Below are 18,564 nucleotides of genomic sequence, written 5' to 3' on the forward strand. Positions count from 1 at the left end.
GAAAAGATCCTGATGCTGGGAAAGATTGAAGGCAGGAGAAGAGGACGCAGAGGACGAGATGGTTGGATAGCATCACCAACTCACTGGACATGAGTTTGAGCAAGCTGCGGGAGATGGTGAAGGACAGGGAATCCTGGCGTGCTGTAGCCCACGGAGCTGCAAAGAGTCACTCATGACTGAGCAACTAAACAACAATCTAATTTGAATATAAAACTAATCATGCTATTTGGTGACAGCACATAGGCACTGCCATCAAACAGTGTACACCCACTCCCCTCTTAGTTTTGTTATTTTACAAGGTTAAAATATAATTTTATTTTCTTTATTGAAAATATGGAAACAGTAATTTTTAGCATCTGATTTTTAGTTGTCTATTTCTTTCCCTCCCCAAAAGGGTTTTTGCCTTCTATTACTAGAGTTTGAAAAGTTGAGATTTATACTTTTGACCCTGCATTTTAAAGGTTATAGATCATAATATACAAATAAAATACATGCTAAATCTTCTCAGGCCTACCCACTCCAAAACTTATGTTTCCCCATTCATGTATGAGAATTACACATTTGTTGTTTAAATTGGAAAAAAAAGAAAAACAGGAGAGTGTAACAAACGGCAATTTCCTAAAATCTGCCTCACAAAGACAGCTGATAGCTATTTTGACTTTATAGCATTTTTTACATAAATCAACTTTAAATAGTTTTAGGTAGGGATATTTTACAAAGAGTTCTATAAAAAGTTATTTTCATTTCATAATATATCAGGGATAGAGAAACACAGACCAATATAAATTTTACTTTATCTTTTAAAACCCCCTAAATATTGTAAACTAAGATCATGGCATCCAGTCCCATCATTTTATGGGAAATAGATGGGGAAACAGTGGAAACAGTGTCAGACTTTATTTTTTGGGGCTCCAAAATCACTGCAGATGGTGACTGCAGCCATGAAATTAAAAGACGCTTACTCCTTGGAAGAAAAGTTATGACCAACCTAGATAGCATGTTCAAAAGCAGAGACATTACTCTGCCAACAAAGGTCCGGCTAGTCAAGGCTATGGTTTTTTCCTGTGGTCATGTATGGATGTGAGAGCTGGACTGTGAAGAAGCCTGAGCGCCGAAGAATTGATGCTTTTGAACTGTGGTGTTGGAGAAGACTCTTGAGAGTCCCTTGGACTGCAAGGAGAGCCAACCAGTCCATTCTGAAGGAGATCAGCCCTGGGATTTCTTTGGAGGGAATGATGTTGAAGCTGAAACTCCAGTACTTTGGCCACCTCATGCGAAGAGTTGACTCACTGGAAAAGACTCTGATGCTGGGAGGGATTGGGGGCAGGAGGAAAAGGGAATGACAGAGGATGAGATGGCTGAATGGCATCACTGACTCAATGGATGTGAGTCTGAGTGAACTCCGGGAGTTGGTGATGGACAGGGAGGCCTGGCGTGCTGCGATTCATGGGGTCGCAAAGAGTTGGACACGACTGAGCGACTGAACTGAATTGAACTGAAAATATTGTGTCAGAGAAGGCAATGGCACCCTACTCCAGTACTCTTGCCTGGAAAATCCCATGGATGGAGAAGCCTGGAAGGCTGCAGTCCATGGGGTTGCTAGAGTCAGACACGACTGAGCGACTTCACTTTGACTTTTCACTTTCATGCGTTGGAGAAGGAAATGGCAACCCACTCCAGTGTTCTTGCCTGGAGAATCCCAGGGATGGTGGAGCCAGGTGGGCTGCCTTTTATTGGGTCGCACAGAGTTGGACACAACTGAAGCGACTTAGCAGCAGCAGCAGCAAATATTGTGTACATATGCCATAATTTATTTTACCAAAACATATTGAGAATCATTTCTAACTTTTCAATATTATAAACAGTCCTGTAATCCTTTTACCTCTATCTTTAACCACTGTAACTTATGCCATTAGAATAAGTATCAGGAAATAGCATACTGGATAAAAGGGTATATATATTTCTGATGTGGAGATTGGTCAGAAAGTTGCAAATTTACATTCCTACCAACTCTGTGTTAGAACATCAAAACTCTGGTCATTATTAATGTTTGTCAATCTGATGGGGGAAAAATGATCTCATTATTTTAATCTTCATATTAAAAATTATATGAGAAACTGAATTTCAGTGTATTTATTAGTCTCTTTATAATCTTTGGGTATTATTCTATGTAGCTGTTCTTTTTATTAATTTGTGACACTTTTTAATATTAAAATATCAAGGCAGAATATTTATATTAGCCTTTTAAAACTATGATGGCTTTTATCATAAGTGTTTAAACTTTTTATACAGTCACTTTTTTCAAACTTTTCTTTTTGTAACATCTGGGTTTCACATTCCCTGCTGTAAATGTTTTTACATCACATACAAAAAAGTTCTCTTAATTTTTGTTGTCTTCTCCAAATTAGATTATATAGGTAAACACTCCTCAAACACAGCAGAAAGCTGACATTAGATAAAGAGTTTTACAGCACAGCTATTATTAAGTAATTCAGTGTGCTAATTTTAAGAAATTAATTCCTAATATGAAGATAATTAAATTAATTGGTGTTGCCTGGAAACAAAATGGATATTTTTTTCAGTATTTTATTTTATTTTTTATTGTCAGAGTTTTACATCTGTATTGATCCTATGAGTTATATAGCTATTTTATTTTTAATGTAACTTATTTATTTTAATTAGAGGCTATTCAGATTAACAGGAGGATGCTTTTGGGGAGAAGAAACCTAATTAGTCCTATCTACTCATATGCTGTTTGCTAAAGACATCTGGACACCCAGCGTCGCATCTTCCCTCATCTTTCTCCACTGTAACAAGGTGGTTCACCAATCCCACTGCAAACCACTCAGACTAACTCACAGTTTAGTATCTTCCTTGGATTGTCACAAATCAATCTTGGTCTCTGCTTCCAGTCTAACCAACAATGAATTAATTCCAGCACACCAACAATGAATTAATCTAACAGAGGTTCAATCAAACATATACAATAAGTACGAACTCCTGGCCGCAAATCCTAACTATGTAAAGTATTTTACACTTAAAAGTGCCAACTATGTGCCCTATGCTAAGTATTGATGGTTATAGTTATGAACAAAATATCTTGGTTCTCATATTGCTTACAATCAAGTGATAAAAATGGACATTTAAACAATCTGTTGTTGCTGTTTAGTCCATAAGCGATGTCCAACTCTTTGCCACCCCACGGACTGTAGCATGCTAGGCTTCCCTGTTCCTTCACTATCTCCCACAGTTTGCTCAAACTCATGTTCACTGAGTTGGTGATGCCATCCACCCCTCTCATTCTCTGTCGCCCCCCTTCTCCTCCTACCCTCAATCTTTCCCAGCATCAGGGTCTTTTCAAATGAGTTGACTCTTTGCACCAGGCAGCCAAAGTATTGAAGCTTCAGCATCAGTCCTTCCAATGAACATTCAGGGCTGACTTTCTTTAGGATTGACTGGTTTGATCTCCTTGCAGTCCAAGGGACTCTCAAGAGTCTTCTCCAGCGCAATCTGAAAGCGTCTATTCTTCAGCACTCAGCCTTCTTTATGGTCCAACTCTCACTTCTGTACATGACTACTGGAAAAACCGTACCTTTGGCTATACAGACCTTTTTTAGCAAAACGATGTCTCTGCTTTTTAATATGCTGTCTAGGTTTGGCGTAACTTTCCTTCCAAGGAGCAAACATCTTTTAATTTCATGGCTGTAGTCACTATTGGCCGTGATTTTTGAGCCCAAGAAAATAAAATCTGTCACTGTTGCCACTTTTTCCCCTTCTATTTGCCATGAAGTGATGGGACTGGATGACATGATCTTAGATTTTTGAATGCAGAGTTTTAAGCCAGTTTTTTCACTTTCCTCTTTCAGTGTCATCAAGAGGCTCTTTTTTTCTGCCATTAGGGTGATATCATCTGTATATCTGAGGTTGTTGATATTTTTTTTCTACTTTAAAAAATTAATTTATTTAAATTGGAGGCTAATTGCTTTACAATATTGTAGTGGTTTTTGCCAAACATCAACATGAATCAGCCACGGGTGCACATGTGTTCCCTATCCAGAAACCCCCTCCCACCTCCCTCCCCATCCCATCCCCCAGGGTCATCCCAGTGCACAAGCCCTGAGCACCCTGTCTCACGTGTTGAATCTGGACCTGGACCGGCGATCCGCTTCACATATGATAATATATACGTTTCAATGCTACCCTCTCAAATCATCCCATCCTCGCCTTCTCCCACAGAGTCCAAAAGACTGCTCTTTACACCTGTGTCTCTTTTGCTGTCTCGCATATAGGGTCATTGTTACCATCTTTCTAAATGGTTGTTGATATTTCTCCCAGCAATCCTGACTCCAGCTTGTGCTTCATCCAGCTGGGCACCTTGCATAATGTACTCTGCATGTAAATTAAATAAGCAGAGTGACAATATACAGCCTTGTCATACTCCTTTCCCAGTTTTGAACTAGCCTGTTCCATGTAAGGCTGTAACTGTTGCTTCTTGACCGGCATACAGTTTCTCAGGAGATAAATACGGTCATCTGGCATTCCCACCTCTTTAAGAACTTTCCACAGTTTGTTGTGTTCCACATAGTCAAAGGCTTTAGCAAAGTCAATGAAACCGAAGTAGGTGTTTTTCTGGAATTCCCTTGCTTTCCCTATGATCCAACAAATGTTGGCAATTTGATCTCTGGTTCTTCTGCCTTTTCTAAATGCAGTCTGTACATCTGGATGTTCTTGGTTCACATACTGCCAAAGCCCAGCTTGAAGAATTTTGAGCATTACCTTGCTAGCATGAGTGAATGTCACTCAGTTGTGTCCGACTCTTTGCAACCCCATGGACTGTAGTCCATGGAATTCTCTAGGCAGGGATACTGGAGTGGGTAGCTTTTCCCTTCTCCAGGGGATCTTCCTAACCCAGGGATCGAAACCAGGTCTCCTTCATTGCAGGCAGATTCTTTACCAGCCTAGCCACGAGGCAAGCCCTGCTAGCATGTGAAATGAGTGCAACTGTGTGGTAGTTTGAATATTCTTTGGCATTGCCCTTCTTTGGGGCTGGAATGAAAACTGACCTTTTCCAGTCCTGTGGCCACTGCTGAGTTTTCCAAGTTTGGAAATAATTACAAAAATAAAATTATACCCTGGGATAAATGCCATGAAAGGCATGGCTGCTATGAGAGAGAATAAGTTGATTTATTGACATGAATAAGCCCATAAGACATAAAAAGAACACACATAGCATACAGAAGAGAGATCTTAAACACATAAATATAAATAATATAGAAACACAAATAACACTTGACATTATTTATTGACAGAGGTAGTAGTGATGTGATACTGGATAGTTAAGGCAGAGTCAACAGTTTAGCAAATTCCAGGAAGAGCAAGAAGGCCAAGGTAGCTGATGCAGGGGAAGTGCGGAAGCAAGATACTGTAAGATGAGGGAAGACAGGTAGGAGGAGGCCAGGCCACACACATCACTCCAAAAGGCCAAGAGACCTGTGAAAGTTGTCTGTTTAATTGCTTAATTCAGTCTTCCTGAACCTTAATCAATCATGAAAACCTTTCTAAGAAAACCCGGTAACAGGCCATGTACAGTGTTCCATAGAACATACGTTCAATCATATGACAGCAGGGGAGTATGAAGTAAAGGCTTGCACTCTGCTAGTGCAGATACATTTTAAGAGAAAATGATACAATACGAAAACTGAGTTTTCATTTATTTAAATTTTGAATTAAAAAGTATCAGGCAGAAAAAAGCACAACAGGCTTAAAAACTGCTTGAAAGGCTGGCCCTGGCTGGTCTTCAAGACCTCGGACTTTCTGTGTTTCTACCATTCCTTAACAGATAAGGACAGCTCTGTATACGTAAACTGTTTGTGCCAACAGTATGGTTTATGCTCAATATCCGCTTTCCTTCTGGGAGCCTAGAATTTTGATACATGTTAGATAGTGGATGCCTACTTGACCAGCCGTCAATAAAAACCCTAGGCACTCCAGTGAGACTCTAATGAGCTCCCCTAGTAGACAATATGTCACTTGTGCTGTCACAAGTCGATCCTGGAAGTACTAAGTGTGACCTCTGTGACTCTAGCAAAAGAGAGCTCCTGGAAACTTGTGCCTGCTTCCCTTTGGACTTCGCCTCATGGGCCCTTTTTCTTTGCTGATTTTGTTTTGTATCCTGTGCTGCAATAAATGATATCCATGAGTATCACTATATACTCAGTCCTCCTAGTGAACCCAGGGATGTTCTTACAGATTTCAATGCAAGAACAAAATGGAATACAGAGAGATGGCTCCCTCCACCACTGTTTTCCAGTCTTTCAAAATGAAACTATACTGTTTTGGAAAAATATATAGTTGGTATTCAGGTATAGAGAATCTTTTCTTTTTTTTTTTTTTAATAGAAGCAATTACCATAAAAAGCAGAATGACAGCTAACTTTAAAGTGATTGTGATTGAGACAAGGCACTGAGTGAGGCTTTGCTCATGTTTGTGCTGTGCTTAGGTGCTCAGTCGTGTCTCTTTGCGAACACATGGACTGTAGCCCGCCAGGCTCCTGTCCATGAAGATTCTCCAGGCAAGAATACTGGAGAGGGTTGCCATGCGCTCCTCCAGGGGATCTTTCCAACCCAGGTCTCCTGCACTGAAGATGGATTCTTTACCAGCTGAGCCACAGGGGAAGCCCAAGTATACTTGGAGTGGGTAGCCATTCCCTTTTCCAGGGGCTCTTCCCAACCCAGGGATAGAACCCAGGTCTCCTACATTGCAGGCGGATTCTTTACCAGGTGTGCCACCAGGGAAGCTTGCTCATGCTTACACTGTTCTATTTCATGACTATGGCAGTGTCAGATTCAAAATAACTTAGTAAAAAGGTAAGTTAAAATTGTTTATATGCTTGTCTATTATTTCACAACAGAAAATGTTCTGTTGTAGCTGGTATGGATTTGGAAGTTGTCAGCTGAAGTCTTAAAGCTATCAATATATCCATTTCCTGAAGAAAAGGATACAAAAGAATGAACGGAAGGCTAAGTTCTGAGGCACAGGAAATGCCTATGATTGGGGAGCTGGGAAAGAACACAGTTAAGGAAACCATGGAAAACCCTAATCAGCTGGGCAGTGACCAGAATAGGCTGCGTGTTAAGAAGTGGTCTATGAGTGAGGTTTACTTTGAAATGAGAAGTCGCCCCCTTCCTCTGTGTGACCAGAAAGTTTTGGATACACTTCAGTTTCAGTACTTACCACTCTGTAGGGGCAAATAATTGCTACGATTTCTACATCCTCAAAGAGATTAAGTTCCTACGGTACTGGCACTGTGTCCTTTTCAAATAACTTTGTATTCCAATTACCTTGAAGACAGCCTGGCTCATAACGGGTCCTTAATAAATCAGGTGCTTAGAATGGAGAATAAAATCAGGCCCGTATCACAGAAACCACGAAAGGAGAGAATGTAAAGTATTCTATGATCAGTTTTAAATTTTCTTCATTTTTCTTCTTTTTCTCCTACTTTTGGCAACCTTTCAGGTCATTACCGTTTTTACTAAATCCTTTCCACTCTACTGCTACCTCCTCAGCGTTGCTTTAACAATTGTCTGAGCACCGACTATGTGCAGGGCACTTAGCCAGGTACCGTCAGAGATACAAAAACGAGCCTGCTGTCGAGTGCAGGACATATTCCAGGACGTGAATAACACAAAGCTGTAAGCGGAATACGAGAGAAAGAACAGGATCATGGCATGAAGTTAGAGGAGGGTGATTAGAAATAGCTTTCATGGGAAGATGACATCTGCTTTGGTTCTTGAAGACTGTTAGAATTTAAATGGAAAGAAGAACAGGTAAGGGTGTTTCAACAGAAAGAACAGCTTAAGAATTAATGGGTATACGAGAGACAACATACAAAGAAATGAAGCAAGAAAGGCACGAGTAGACCAGATCAGAAAAAGTAAGAAAGAAGCAAAAATTACGTCATTGTCCAAGTGAGTAGGGCTGATAAAGGAGACCAAAATGGAGCTGCCAGAGATGTAAAGGAAAACCAGAAAAATGTCGTTTCATACAACTGAAGAGACGAAACTGAAGCGGAAGCAAAAACTTGGAGTGAGCAGATGTTTTATAACTCTTTTCAAAGAAAGACTGTAAAAAGGTGCCAAGAAGTGAGGCAGTGGTAGAGAGGATGTGAAAGTATGGAAAGGTGTGTGTATGAAAAAGAGGGGGAATCACAACAAATGAGGAGGGAAGATGCAGTAAAGCATCAGTTTTCAACTGGGTGACTCTGCTCCCCCAGAGACGTCTAGCATGCTTGGAGACACTTTTGGTTGTCACAGCTAGGGATGAGAAAGGGCACTGCTGCAGCCTAGGGGGTAGAGGCTGAGGAGACACTTTTGGTTGTCACAGCTAGGGATGAGAAAGGGCACTGCTGCAGCCTAGTGGGTAGAGGCTGAGGATGCTGCTAAACATTCTGCAACGCACACGACCGTGCCCCACAATAAAGAATGATCTGATCCAACACGTCAGCGGTGCCAAAGCTGAGAAACCTTGTACTAAAGCACAGTGGATACAAAAGAGAGAATGACTAACCAAAGAGGCAAAGTCTTTGGTAAAGTGAGAACATTCAGGGAGAAAGAACTTTTCTGGTTCTCTATCCTAGTGACCCTGATTACAGCACGAAGCTGGATAGCTTCAAGATATTACTTATTTGAAAAAGCATAATGAAATACAACATTCCAATTTTCCCCATATACACGAATGACAATGTGTATGCCTTAAATCATTATTTACCCTGTGAACAGATAAACCATTTATCTTTTGGGATACCACCAAGGTTTAAAATGTGGGTACTTCTATTTTTTTCTAAGTTCCAAATATGTACAGCAATCACACCCATTAAAAAGTTAATAGATATAAATGATTAGAGTCCATGTACTAGTTATAAAATTTATAATTTATAAAATCTCTTAGGTACCATTTAGAAAGGAGTTACAAATAATCTAAATTTTAATAGTTCATTGGAATACCATGTGACATGGAGGCCTACAAAAGAAAGCACCAGTTTAAGAAGCCAAGTAACACTGCTATAAAAGGGCAGGAGGAGTTAACAGTGACTATAAAAATGGAGCTTGAACTACCTTTGGTACAAAGTGCAAAATATTTCAAAGACACAATGAACTTGATCATATACTTTTCACTTTGTATCATAAGCATGAAAAGACTATTTACTGACATGCATTATGTGAAAAGTACTAAGAGAAATTTAATAAAAAAATTCTGCTCTCAAGAGAATTTTCATTCATTTATATGTTTCCCAAGCATGAACTATGTGCTAATAATAGGCTTACAAGGATATAACAATGAAAAAGATAGACGTAATTTCTGCTTCAAAATTATTTAGGGATAGGACTTCCCTGGTGGCCCAGTGGCGAAGACCCCACACTCCCAATATGGGGGGCCAATTTGATCGTTGGTCAGGGAACTAGATACCGCACGCTACAACTAAGACTGGGTGCAGTCAAATATTTTTTTTAAATTATATAAGGACAAGCTGGTAAACGACCCCAGGTGGTGCTAGTGGTAAAGAACCTGCCTGCCAAAGCAGGAGATGATGTAAGAGATGCCAGTTTGACCCCTGGGTGGGGAAGATCCCCTGGAGAAGGAAATGGCAACCCACTCCAGTCTTCTTGCCTGGAGAAACCCATGGACAGAGAAGCCTGGCAGGCTACAGTCCATGGGGTCACACAGAGTCAGACATCACTGAAGCAACTTAGCACATACACACATAAGCTGGTAAATAGGTAATTACAATGTAGAGGAAGCACAAATTAGTGAAGATGAACTCTAGGGCTGAACTATCTAGGTTTGGATCCAGATCCATTTAAAAAGTTTGTGATCTTGGGCAAACTGTTTATCTTCTCTGTGTCTAATGATGAAGTATTCACCTTATGGGCTTGTTGAGAAAGTAACATCTGAGATAAGATCTAAGACTATAAGTGTGAACTTTTTTCTTGGTGAAGGTAATGGGGGGAGGGGTTGGGATACCACAATAAAGCTCTAAACAGCAAAGGAAACTGACTATGTGAAGGCCCAAGGAAAGAACGAAACTCGGTTCACTAAGGAACTTAAAGCAATTCTATACGAAGAGTGCGAAAGGGAAGGGGTTTGGCAGTAGTAAAGATACGAGCCCAGAGAGGTGGCAGAGGCTGGATAACAAAAAGCCACTTGACCTATGAAAGGGAGTTTGAACCTTATTTTAGAGTTTTGCTAAACATACACACACACTTTTGCTTAAACTTGGTCTCATTCAAGAGTTAATAAGCCCACAGGATAGAAAGAATGCACACATAAAGAAGAGAGTTCTTGGCTTCAACTCTCAAAAGTTGAAATCCAAACAGCATTAAAGACATTCACTTAATGTGGAAAAGTTGATAGAGAAAAAGAGAGATGCCTGAACATCTCTGTTCAGAACACTATGTTGTGTTTTCACATAGACTCTTTTAATTAATCAAAGAATAACTCTAAGGAAGGTGATACTATTCATTTTACAGATGCAGAAACTAAGGTACAGAGGAAACAAACAACTAGACATCAAAACGTGAAGGCTGCTCACAAACCTGCCTACCCCAACACACGACACTACAATTTCTCATGTACACTGTATTCTCCTTTACCTTGTTTCAAAAATAACTACAAATCACCATGTCAGACTTTTGTCTGACTGAAGCCAACAGATGGAGAAGTATACCAAGTTGGGAATTTTAACTCTACTTCCCCATCCTTCCTCCTTTCTCAGACTTTACTGTTGAAGCATGTGACAGAACTATGACTCTGTAATCAAGGCTATAATGAGATTTATCTGTCATAAGCTATTACTAACATTCACTACAAACTCACCTAGTTCTGCCACAAAGCTTTTTTGCTAACCAGAAAATTCTCATGTCTTGTCTCAAGCAAGCAAGAAATATTTTGGGAAAAGTCTGAAGACAAGAATAATTAAGTCTTAAGAAGAATATTATAGAATTTTTCTCTGAAGTAAACTCTAGATAAAACAGAAAGTAAGTATAATTTCAGAATGGGCTTCCCTGGTGGCTCAGAGGTAAAGAATCTGCCTGCAATGCAGGAGACTTGGGTTCGATCTCTGGGTTGGGAAGATCCCCTGGAAAAGGGCAAGGCAACACACTCTAGTATTTTTGCCTGGAGAATCCCATGGACAGAGGAGCCTGGCAGGCTACAATCCATGGGATCGCAAAGAGTTGGACACGACCGGAGAGACTTAGCTCACAGCACAATTTCAGAATTCAGAGGAAAAAATACACTATACTTGAAGTTGTTTTGGCATTAAGTCTCCCCCTAAAGAAGAAAGGAAATTACACACTAACAACACAATTCATTATTGCTCATTCCATGATTTCTGCTTTAGTAAGTAAGATTTTCATAAAATTTAAGGAATTGTAGCCAGAGGAGATTGTCAAACTTTTAATCTTTGTCACTATTTTTAGAAAACAAGGGCAAGCAAAGAACACCTTGCATGCCTGGCCTAATTGATTTTTCCATCTCACTTTAGTTTTAAATACAATAATATATCTCAAATTTACTAAAAGATTGTTTACAAAGCACTTTCTCATGCTATTATTTCATCCCAACAACTCACTCTCTACAATTTACCAGACACTATGATGCCACATTCTGTAGGCTTCTGTTCCAAGTACAGAGAGTTATGTGGAGGAGTCAAACGTACAAGCAACTGGTGATAATGTAGTACAATAAGAACTGGAAGAAAGGTCCAAAGTACTAAGGGAGTGAGTATATGATTACGGGTAAAAGCAACTTTTGAACTGGGTCTTGAAGAATAAAGATGGCTCTAAGAAACGGTAGACTTTTAATTGCAAATAACCCCAAACTGGCTTACACAATAGGGATTTATTCATGAATAGAAATCCCACCATAGGGAAAGCCCCAGGCCCAGCACAACAGGAGTCTAAAATTGTATTATCATGGACCTACATTCTTTCTACCTCTCAGTTCTGCCATCCTCAGGGCTTGCTTCATCACTCCCTGTGGTCACAAAACAGCTGCCAGTGGCCACTAGCACTGTTCTCTTGTTCACATACAACAGGGGAAAAAAACCTTCTTCCCCCAAAATAGAATCTCTCTTTCCTTGTCCAGTTTAACTTGGACAAACAATAATTTACGGGGGAATGCCTCGGGCTGATTGGCTTGGTGTAATCAAAATCTACCGCTGAAATGGGTGATGAGTCATCTTCTAAGAGTCTCCTGGATGGCAATGAAAAAGAACTCCAAACACTGGGATAAACACACTAAAAACAGAACAGGGAACAAGAGAAACAGTTTAGCATGGCTGGAGTGATGGGAAATCTACGGTTGGACACAGTTTATGAAACTTCTGTGAGTTTGGACTTTATCCAATAGACAATGGGAACTCAACACAAGTTTTTTAGGTGGAAAAGAAACATCCTTCAACTGGGTTTTTTTTTTTTGGTAAAGTGTGGTAGCAATATAGAGAACTGCAGAGAAGGAGAGGGAAAGTGGGAGAACAAACAGCAGCGATTCAGCTGGTAGGCCATTCGATAAACAGTCCAGACTCAGACTCGTAAGGAAGTGGTAATAGGGAGGGAAAGAATGGAATAAAAAATAAGGCGGCAAAGTTGCTGTGTAAACACTGCCTGTGTCTGTACTTCTTTCGTATTACAGATGAGGAAATCAGGCCTCAGACAGGTAAAATGGATGGCTTATGACCACAAAACTTTCACCAGGCAGAAACTCAGCACCTGAAACTGAATTTTCTTTTCTTAAAACATACCTGTGAACACACTCAACAAACCAGGAATATAAGGAAATTATATAAAGCTTTCTCGCTAAGATGAGGAACAAGACAAGGATATTCATTTTCATCATTTCTATTCAATATAATACTGGAACTCCTAGCCAGAGCAATTAGGCAAGAAAAAGAAAGAAAAGGTATTCAAATTGGAAAGAAGTAAAATTATTATTGTTTGATGATAACATTATCTTATATATAAAAAATTCTAAAGATCACACACACACACACACACAACCTATTTAGGATAAATGAATTCAGAAAGGTTGAAGGATACAAAATCAACACATAAAAATGAGTTGTGTTCTGTAACAATGAACAATCCAAAAAAGAAATCACATTTACAAGCACCAAAAAAGAGTATTTAGGAGTAAACCTAACCAAAGAGATGACTTTTATACTGAAAACTACGAAATGTTGTGGGAAGAAATTAAATACAAATAAATGAAAGACATCTGTTGTTCATAGATTGGAAGACTGGAAAAGATGTCAACACCACTCCAAAGACTCAATCCAATCCCTATCAAAAAAATCCCAATGACATATTTTTTGCAGATATAGAAAAATCTATCCTAAAGTTTATATGGAACAGTCTTAAGGGACCCTAAATAGCCAAAACAATTTCAAAAAAGAATAATGTTGGTGGCCTCATACTTCTGATTTCAAAATTACTATAAAGCTAGAGTAATCAAAAGAGTTTGGTACCAGCATAAAGACAGACATACAGAAAAATGGAATAGAAGATTTCAAAAATAAATCCCTGAATGTATGATCAAGTAATTTTTGACAAAGATGCCAAGACTATTCAATGGAAAAAAGACAGTCTTTTCAGCAAATGGTATTGGAAAAACTGGATATTCACATGTAAAGAGCTAACTATAAGAGTTTTTTTGAGGGCAAAACTCTTAGAAGGGTTTTAAAAGGGGAAAGCTTCATGTCACTGGATTTGGCAGTAATTTCACAGATTTAACACCAAAAGTATAAACAAAATAAAAGAAAAAACTAGATCAGTTGGACTTCATTAAAATTAAAAACTTTTGTGCATCAAAATACACACCACAGAGTGAAAAGGTAATGCATGGAATGGCAAAAATATTTGAAAATCATATATCTGATAAGGGATTGGCATCCAGAAAATACAAACAGCTCCTACAACTCAACAGAAAAACAACTTAATTTAAAAAATAGGCAAAGAACTTAAATAGATTATTTCTCCAGTTCAAAAGGCTGATAAGCACAAGAGATGCAAATATCATAGAGAAATGCAAGTGAAAACCACAATAAGATATCACTTCATACCCATTAGGATGGATGTTATCAAAATAATGAAATGAACAAGTATTGATGAAGATGTGAAGAAACTGAATTCTGACCCATGCTGGTGGGAATGTAAAATTTTCTGGATATATACCCAAATGATGGAGAAGGAAATGGCACCCTACTCCAGTATTCTTGCCTGGAGAATCCCAGGGACAGGGGAGCCTGGTGAGCTGCCGTCTATGGGGTCGCACAGAGTCGGACATGACTGAAGCGACTTAGCAGCATACCCAAATGAAATGAAAGCAAGGACTCGGATACCTGCACATCTATGTACATGGTAACATTAGTCCAAGAGCCAAAAAGTGGAAGCATACAAAGTATCAACTAACAGATTACATACAATGGAATATTATTCAGCCTTAAATAGGAAGGAAATTCTAACAAATGCTACAACTTGGATGAACATTATGCTAACTAAGTGAAATAAGCCAGGACAAATATTGTATGAGTCTACTTATATTAAATACATACAGTAATCAAATTCATAGAGAAGGAAAGCAGAAAAGTGGTTGTCATGGGCTGGGCATAAAAGGAAGTGGGAGTTAAGTGTTTACTGGGAACAGAGTTTCAGTTGAGAAAGATGAACAGAGTTCTGGAGATGGGTGGTGGTAGTGGTTGCGATACAAAGTGGATGTACTTAATGCACAATTAAAACTGGTAAAGATGGCAACCTTTATGTTATGTGTATTTTACCATGATAAAAACAACAACAAAATTATACTTGCTGTGCATCTTTTCTAGGGACTCTATCTTAGTGTTAGGATCCAATCTCTTCCTACCCAAGTACTGCAACAGCTACTATTTTCCCTGGTTCATTCCACTCAACCTTATTCTAACTCAATCAATGGATCACTGACAGGTGCATCTTGGCAGTTTTATCAAACTAATGTTTGGCCTCCAAAGTTTAAAAGACTCCCCATATCTTGCACAAGAGGATAAAAATCCAAATCTCCTCAATCTGGCACTCAAACCCTTCTACAAACAGATACGCTTTCAATAGTCTAATGTCTTCCCAAGGAACTTCAGTGGTCAGCTCATCCAAGTTTTCCTCTTTTCCCCTCCCTTAAAACTAATCTCCACCTTATACTCTTGCTTTTCCCCCACAAAGTAACTGCTCCAATCTCTCTGTAAATCTAAACCCTCACAGAAGCCAGCTCAAGTCTCAAGTGTTCCAGGAAGTTATTTAGACTCCTGAGCCCTCACTCATCTCCCTTTAACCAGGAAACGTACAGCATTCTTTGTACTGAGAGAACTTTAACTAGATTGTTTTCTAGGCTCAGAGGGGTACATCTCATCTTTTCTGAGGGCAAAGTCTATATATTACACTTGTTTCTTTCTTCTGCAGCACCTAATATTGCAAAATACAGAACAGATCTTCAATAATCACCTGTGTAACTGAACAAAAGGCACAACTTTGGTGTGTGTGTTTCAATGACTAGAATACGAAATCAGAATCATGTGACATGACTGTCTCTGAAGGTTAATCTGTGACACACAACACAGAAATTGCTGCGATTATGTGGAAACCACGTGGTATAACACAGGTATTTTAAAGCCTAAAATGAGAGTCTGATACAAAGAACCTGTTTAAAACCTGGTATTGCTGAATCAAACGATATAGTAGTTAGGTTTTGCGGGACAGAATATGAACCTATGGTTTTACTGAATGCATGCAAACACGAGCAATGCTATAACTGGAGAGAAATACAGTCACAGGCCTATGAAAACTCTAAATGAAATGTCAGTTGGTTTTTATTAAATTCAGGTCAGGAAAAAAATCTTCATCAGTTACTTGTGGTAACTGACAGCAACTGTCAAGAATCAGCGTGAGGCGCACTCTCTGACTTCTCCTTTCAACTCTATTGCACAAAGACCCAGGGAGGATGGTGGTGAGGAATGCAATCAATGAAGAACAGGGGGTTCAGCAGTGAGTGAAAAGTGCTCTCTAAATGGGGCGGAGAGAGGCCTAGATCCCCGTTTTGGTCCAATCCCTGGCCAGCTGCAGGACCCACAGCGAGTAGCTCATCTCCCTGAGCCTAGTTTCCCGGCTCTAAAACAAGTCACACCAGATCACTCAAGGTTTTTCTGACTTCAAAATTCTAGGACAAGTTTCGTCACAGCTGCCATTAACGCGTATGATTCTTGCAGTTTCAAATCTTTCTTCCACATCTCCGGGAAGAAAGTAATAGATTTCAGCAATCTAAAAGAAATGGATGCCATTGAGAGACAAAAGATTGTAAAAATGTCTACTTCTTTATCACGGTAAGATATTTTAGCAGAGGGAACAGATTTCTGGTAAAAACCAAGGCTGCTTCTGCAAATTAGGCCTAATCCAGAGTACTTATTATCTGTGCTGGTATATGAAGAGGTGCTATTGTATTTCAAAAGAGGAGCAACACTGCTCAGAGCTTCCCCCTCGAAAACTGAGAGAGAAAGTTCTCATCTTCGGGGCAAGGCTAGTAAATAAACATCTGTGCAAATGACGAGATGCTGAATGCACGCTTTTAGCCTTTCAAGTACTCCAAGCACAGACTTCTTTATCAAACACTCTGTATTGTCTCGTCCCTCTCCCAACCTACCAAAGAGCCAATTCCAGTTCGATCCCGAAACAGTAACTTACCCGGACAATCCAACTTCTCCCGGGGAGCAGCGGTCCCCAGGCCTGCTCTCCCCGACCCCCGAAGCCGGCCGGCCGCTCTCACGCCCACCCCCAGGCGGTCCAGCCCGGCAGCCCGGGTAAACGCGCGCCCGAGTCTCGGGAGCGGTTTCCCGGCGTCCAGGGAGCGGCGGGTCCCGCCCCTCGGAGCCCTGAGTCGGGAGCCGGCCCGGCCGCTATCCCAGCTCGGGAGCGCCACACCTCGCGGCTCCAGCCCCCGGAACGGCGGCGCACAGCGCAGCCCGCCCCTCGGAGCGCACCAGGACCGGTCAGTCTGCCGCTGCCGCCTTAGCCCCAGACGGACCACTGCCTCCCTCCGCCCCGCGGCGCCGCGCGGCGGCCCGGCCCCAGCCCTGAGCCCCCGCCGCTCACGCACAGACCCTTCCCCGCCGGGACGCCCAGCGCCGCGCCGCGCCGCGCCGGGCACAGCCTCGCCTCACAGCCTCGGAGACATCGAGGGGGACACTCACCCCGGAGGCTCCTCCTGCCGCTGCTGCTGCCGCCGCTGGGACCGCGGCCGTCGCCCCCGCCGCCGCCACCACCAGCACCGCCGTCCGCACCGGCGCCAGCGCCCCGGGCCATCCTCCTCCTGCCGTCGCCGCCGCCGCCCCCCTCTCCGCTCCTGTCAGTAGCTCAGGCTCCGAGGCTTCTCCAGGTTCCCCTCGCCGCCATTTTGACGCCTGGAGCGGGCAGGAGGGGCTCGGCTCAGCGCGGACCTGGCGCGCTTGCGCGGCGCTGCGGAGCCGGCCCGAGCCCCCGCCCGTCCTCGCCGTCGCCGCGCCCGGGGTCACGTGGACCACCGGCAGCGCGCGCGCCGGGGCTGGCCCGGGAGGCGCGCTCACGGGACCCGGGAGCGGTCGGAGTCGAGTGCGCGCGCATTATTCCCGCTCTCTCCTCGGAGTTGGTTGCTTGTATCCTGCTTATTCTGGGGAACTGTGGCAAATCGTTTAAATCTGTCAGAATGGAACTATAATAACAACGTTACCGGACGACCGATTCTACCAATTTTTGTTTCCATTCGGCGGCTGGCATCCTGATCTAGAACTCACCTTGCATCTTTCTCAAAACGAAGGCTACGTCCGCGGAAATATCTTTTTTTTTTTTTTACAGTCTTGGCGCTTGGGTGACTTCTTGACAGTTTATCTTAAGCCCTGTCTGTATGATACTTTTACAAACACCATCTTGCTAGTTGTATAGAGGACTTTTTTTTTTTTTTAAGTCAGACACTGAAAAGTTTTCCTCAGCAAGATACGCCCATAAACCTGGGATAAGAACTGATGAAAGCTCACAGTCGCCACGTGGGAGAGCCAAATCGCTCTCCCCAGATGCCCCTCGTCTGGGAGTTTCAGCGATGCATTAACGAAACACATATTTATGGAACACCTTACAGTTTGCAAAAACACTGTTAAATGCATGGCTTCCTTTGAACACCAAAACCCCACCCTTTGAGGTAGTGGGGACAAGTATTACAAGTATCCTTTACAAGCTTACTTTTACAAGAAAAAGGACAAGTATCCTTTTACGACTAAGGAAATAGACTCGAAAATACTAAGTCGTTTGCCCCCCCGGGCGTACATGCTGCATTAGTAAGTGGACAAGCCAAGACTAGAACCCAGACATTTTCACCCTGGTCATCAGACAAATTACCCCTCACAGTTCTCCGACAGGCTTTTCAATACATCGTGTATTTGTCCTCTGGGAATTTATTTAAATCCCTCTTGAAAGTACTTGCTTTGTCAATCTCTACCCATCCTTTGAGAAACAAGTTTTC

The 18,564-nt window shown here is 41.5% G+C and overlaps 1 protein-coding gene across 2 annotated transcripts in view; it reads right to left on the reverse strand.

Annotated features, from left to right (window-relative positions):
• BTBD7 (BTB domain containing 7) overlaps nucleotides 1-17,682 on the reverse strand; it is an 89,173-nt gene extending 71,491 nt beyond the window's left edge. Inside the window, exon 1 of one of the 2 annotated variants that reach the window (XM_061395146.1) lies at nucleotides 17,264-17,682. In XM_061395146.1, the coding sequence (XP_061251130.1) occupies nucleotides 17,264-17,375 (112 nt within the window). In that variant the 5' untranslated portion in view covers nucleotides 17,376-17,682. The remainder of the gene's footprint in view (nucleotides 1-17,263) is intronic. The other variant, XM_061395145.1, reaches the window with a different exon arrangement.
• Between the last annotated feature and the right edge of the window lie 882 nt (nucleotides 17,683-18,564).

This window comes from Bos javanicus, chromosome 21 (assembly GCF_032452875.1).
Source record: "Bos javanicus breed banteng chromosome 21, ARS-OSU_banteng_1.0, whole genome shotgun sequence".
In the NCBI taxonomy this organism is placed as follows: domain Eukaryota; kingdom Metazoa; phylum Chordata; class Mammalia; order Artiodactyla; family Bovidae; genus Bos; species Bos javanicus.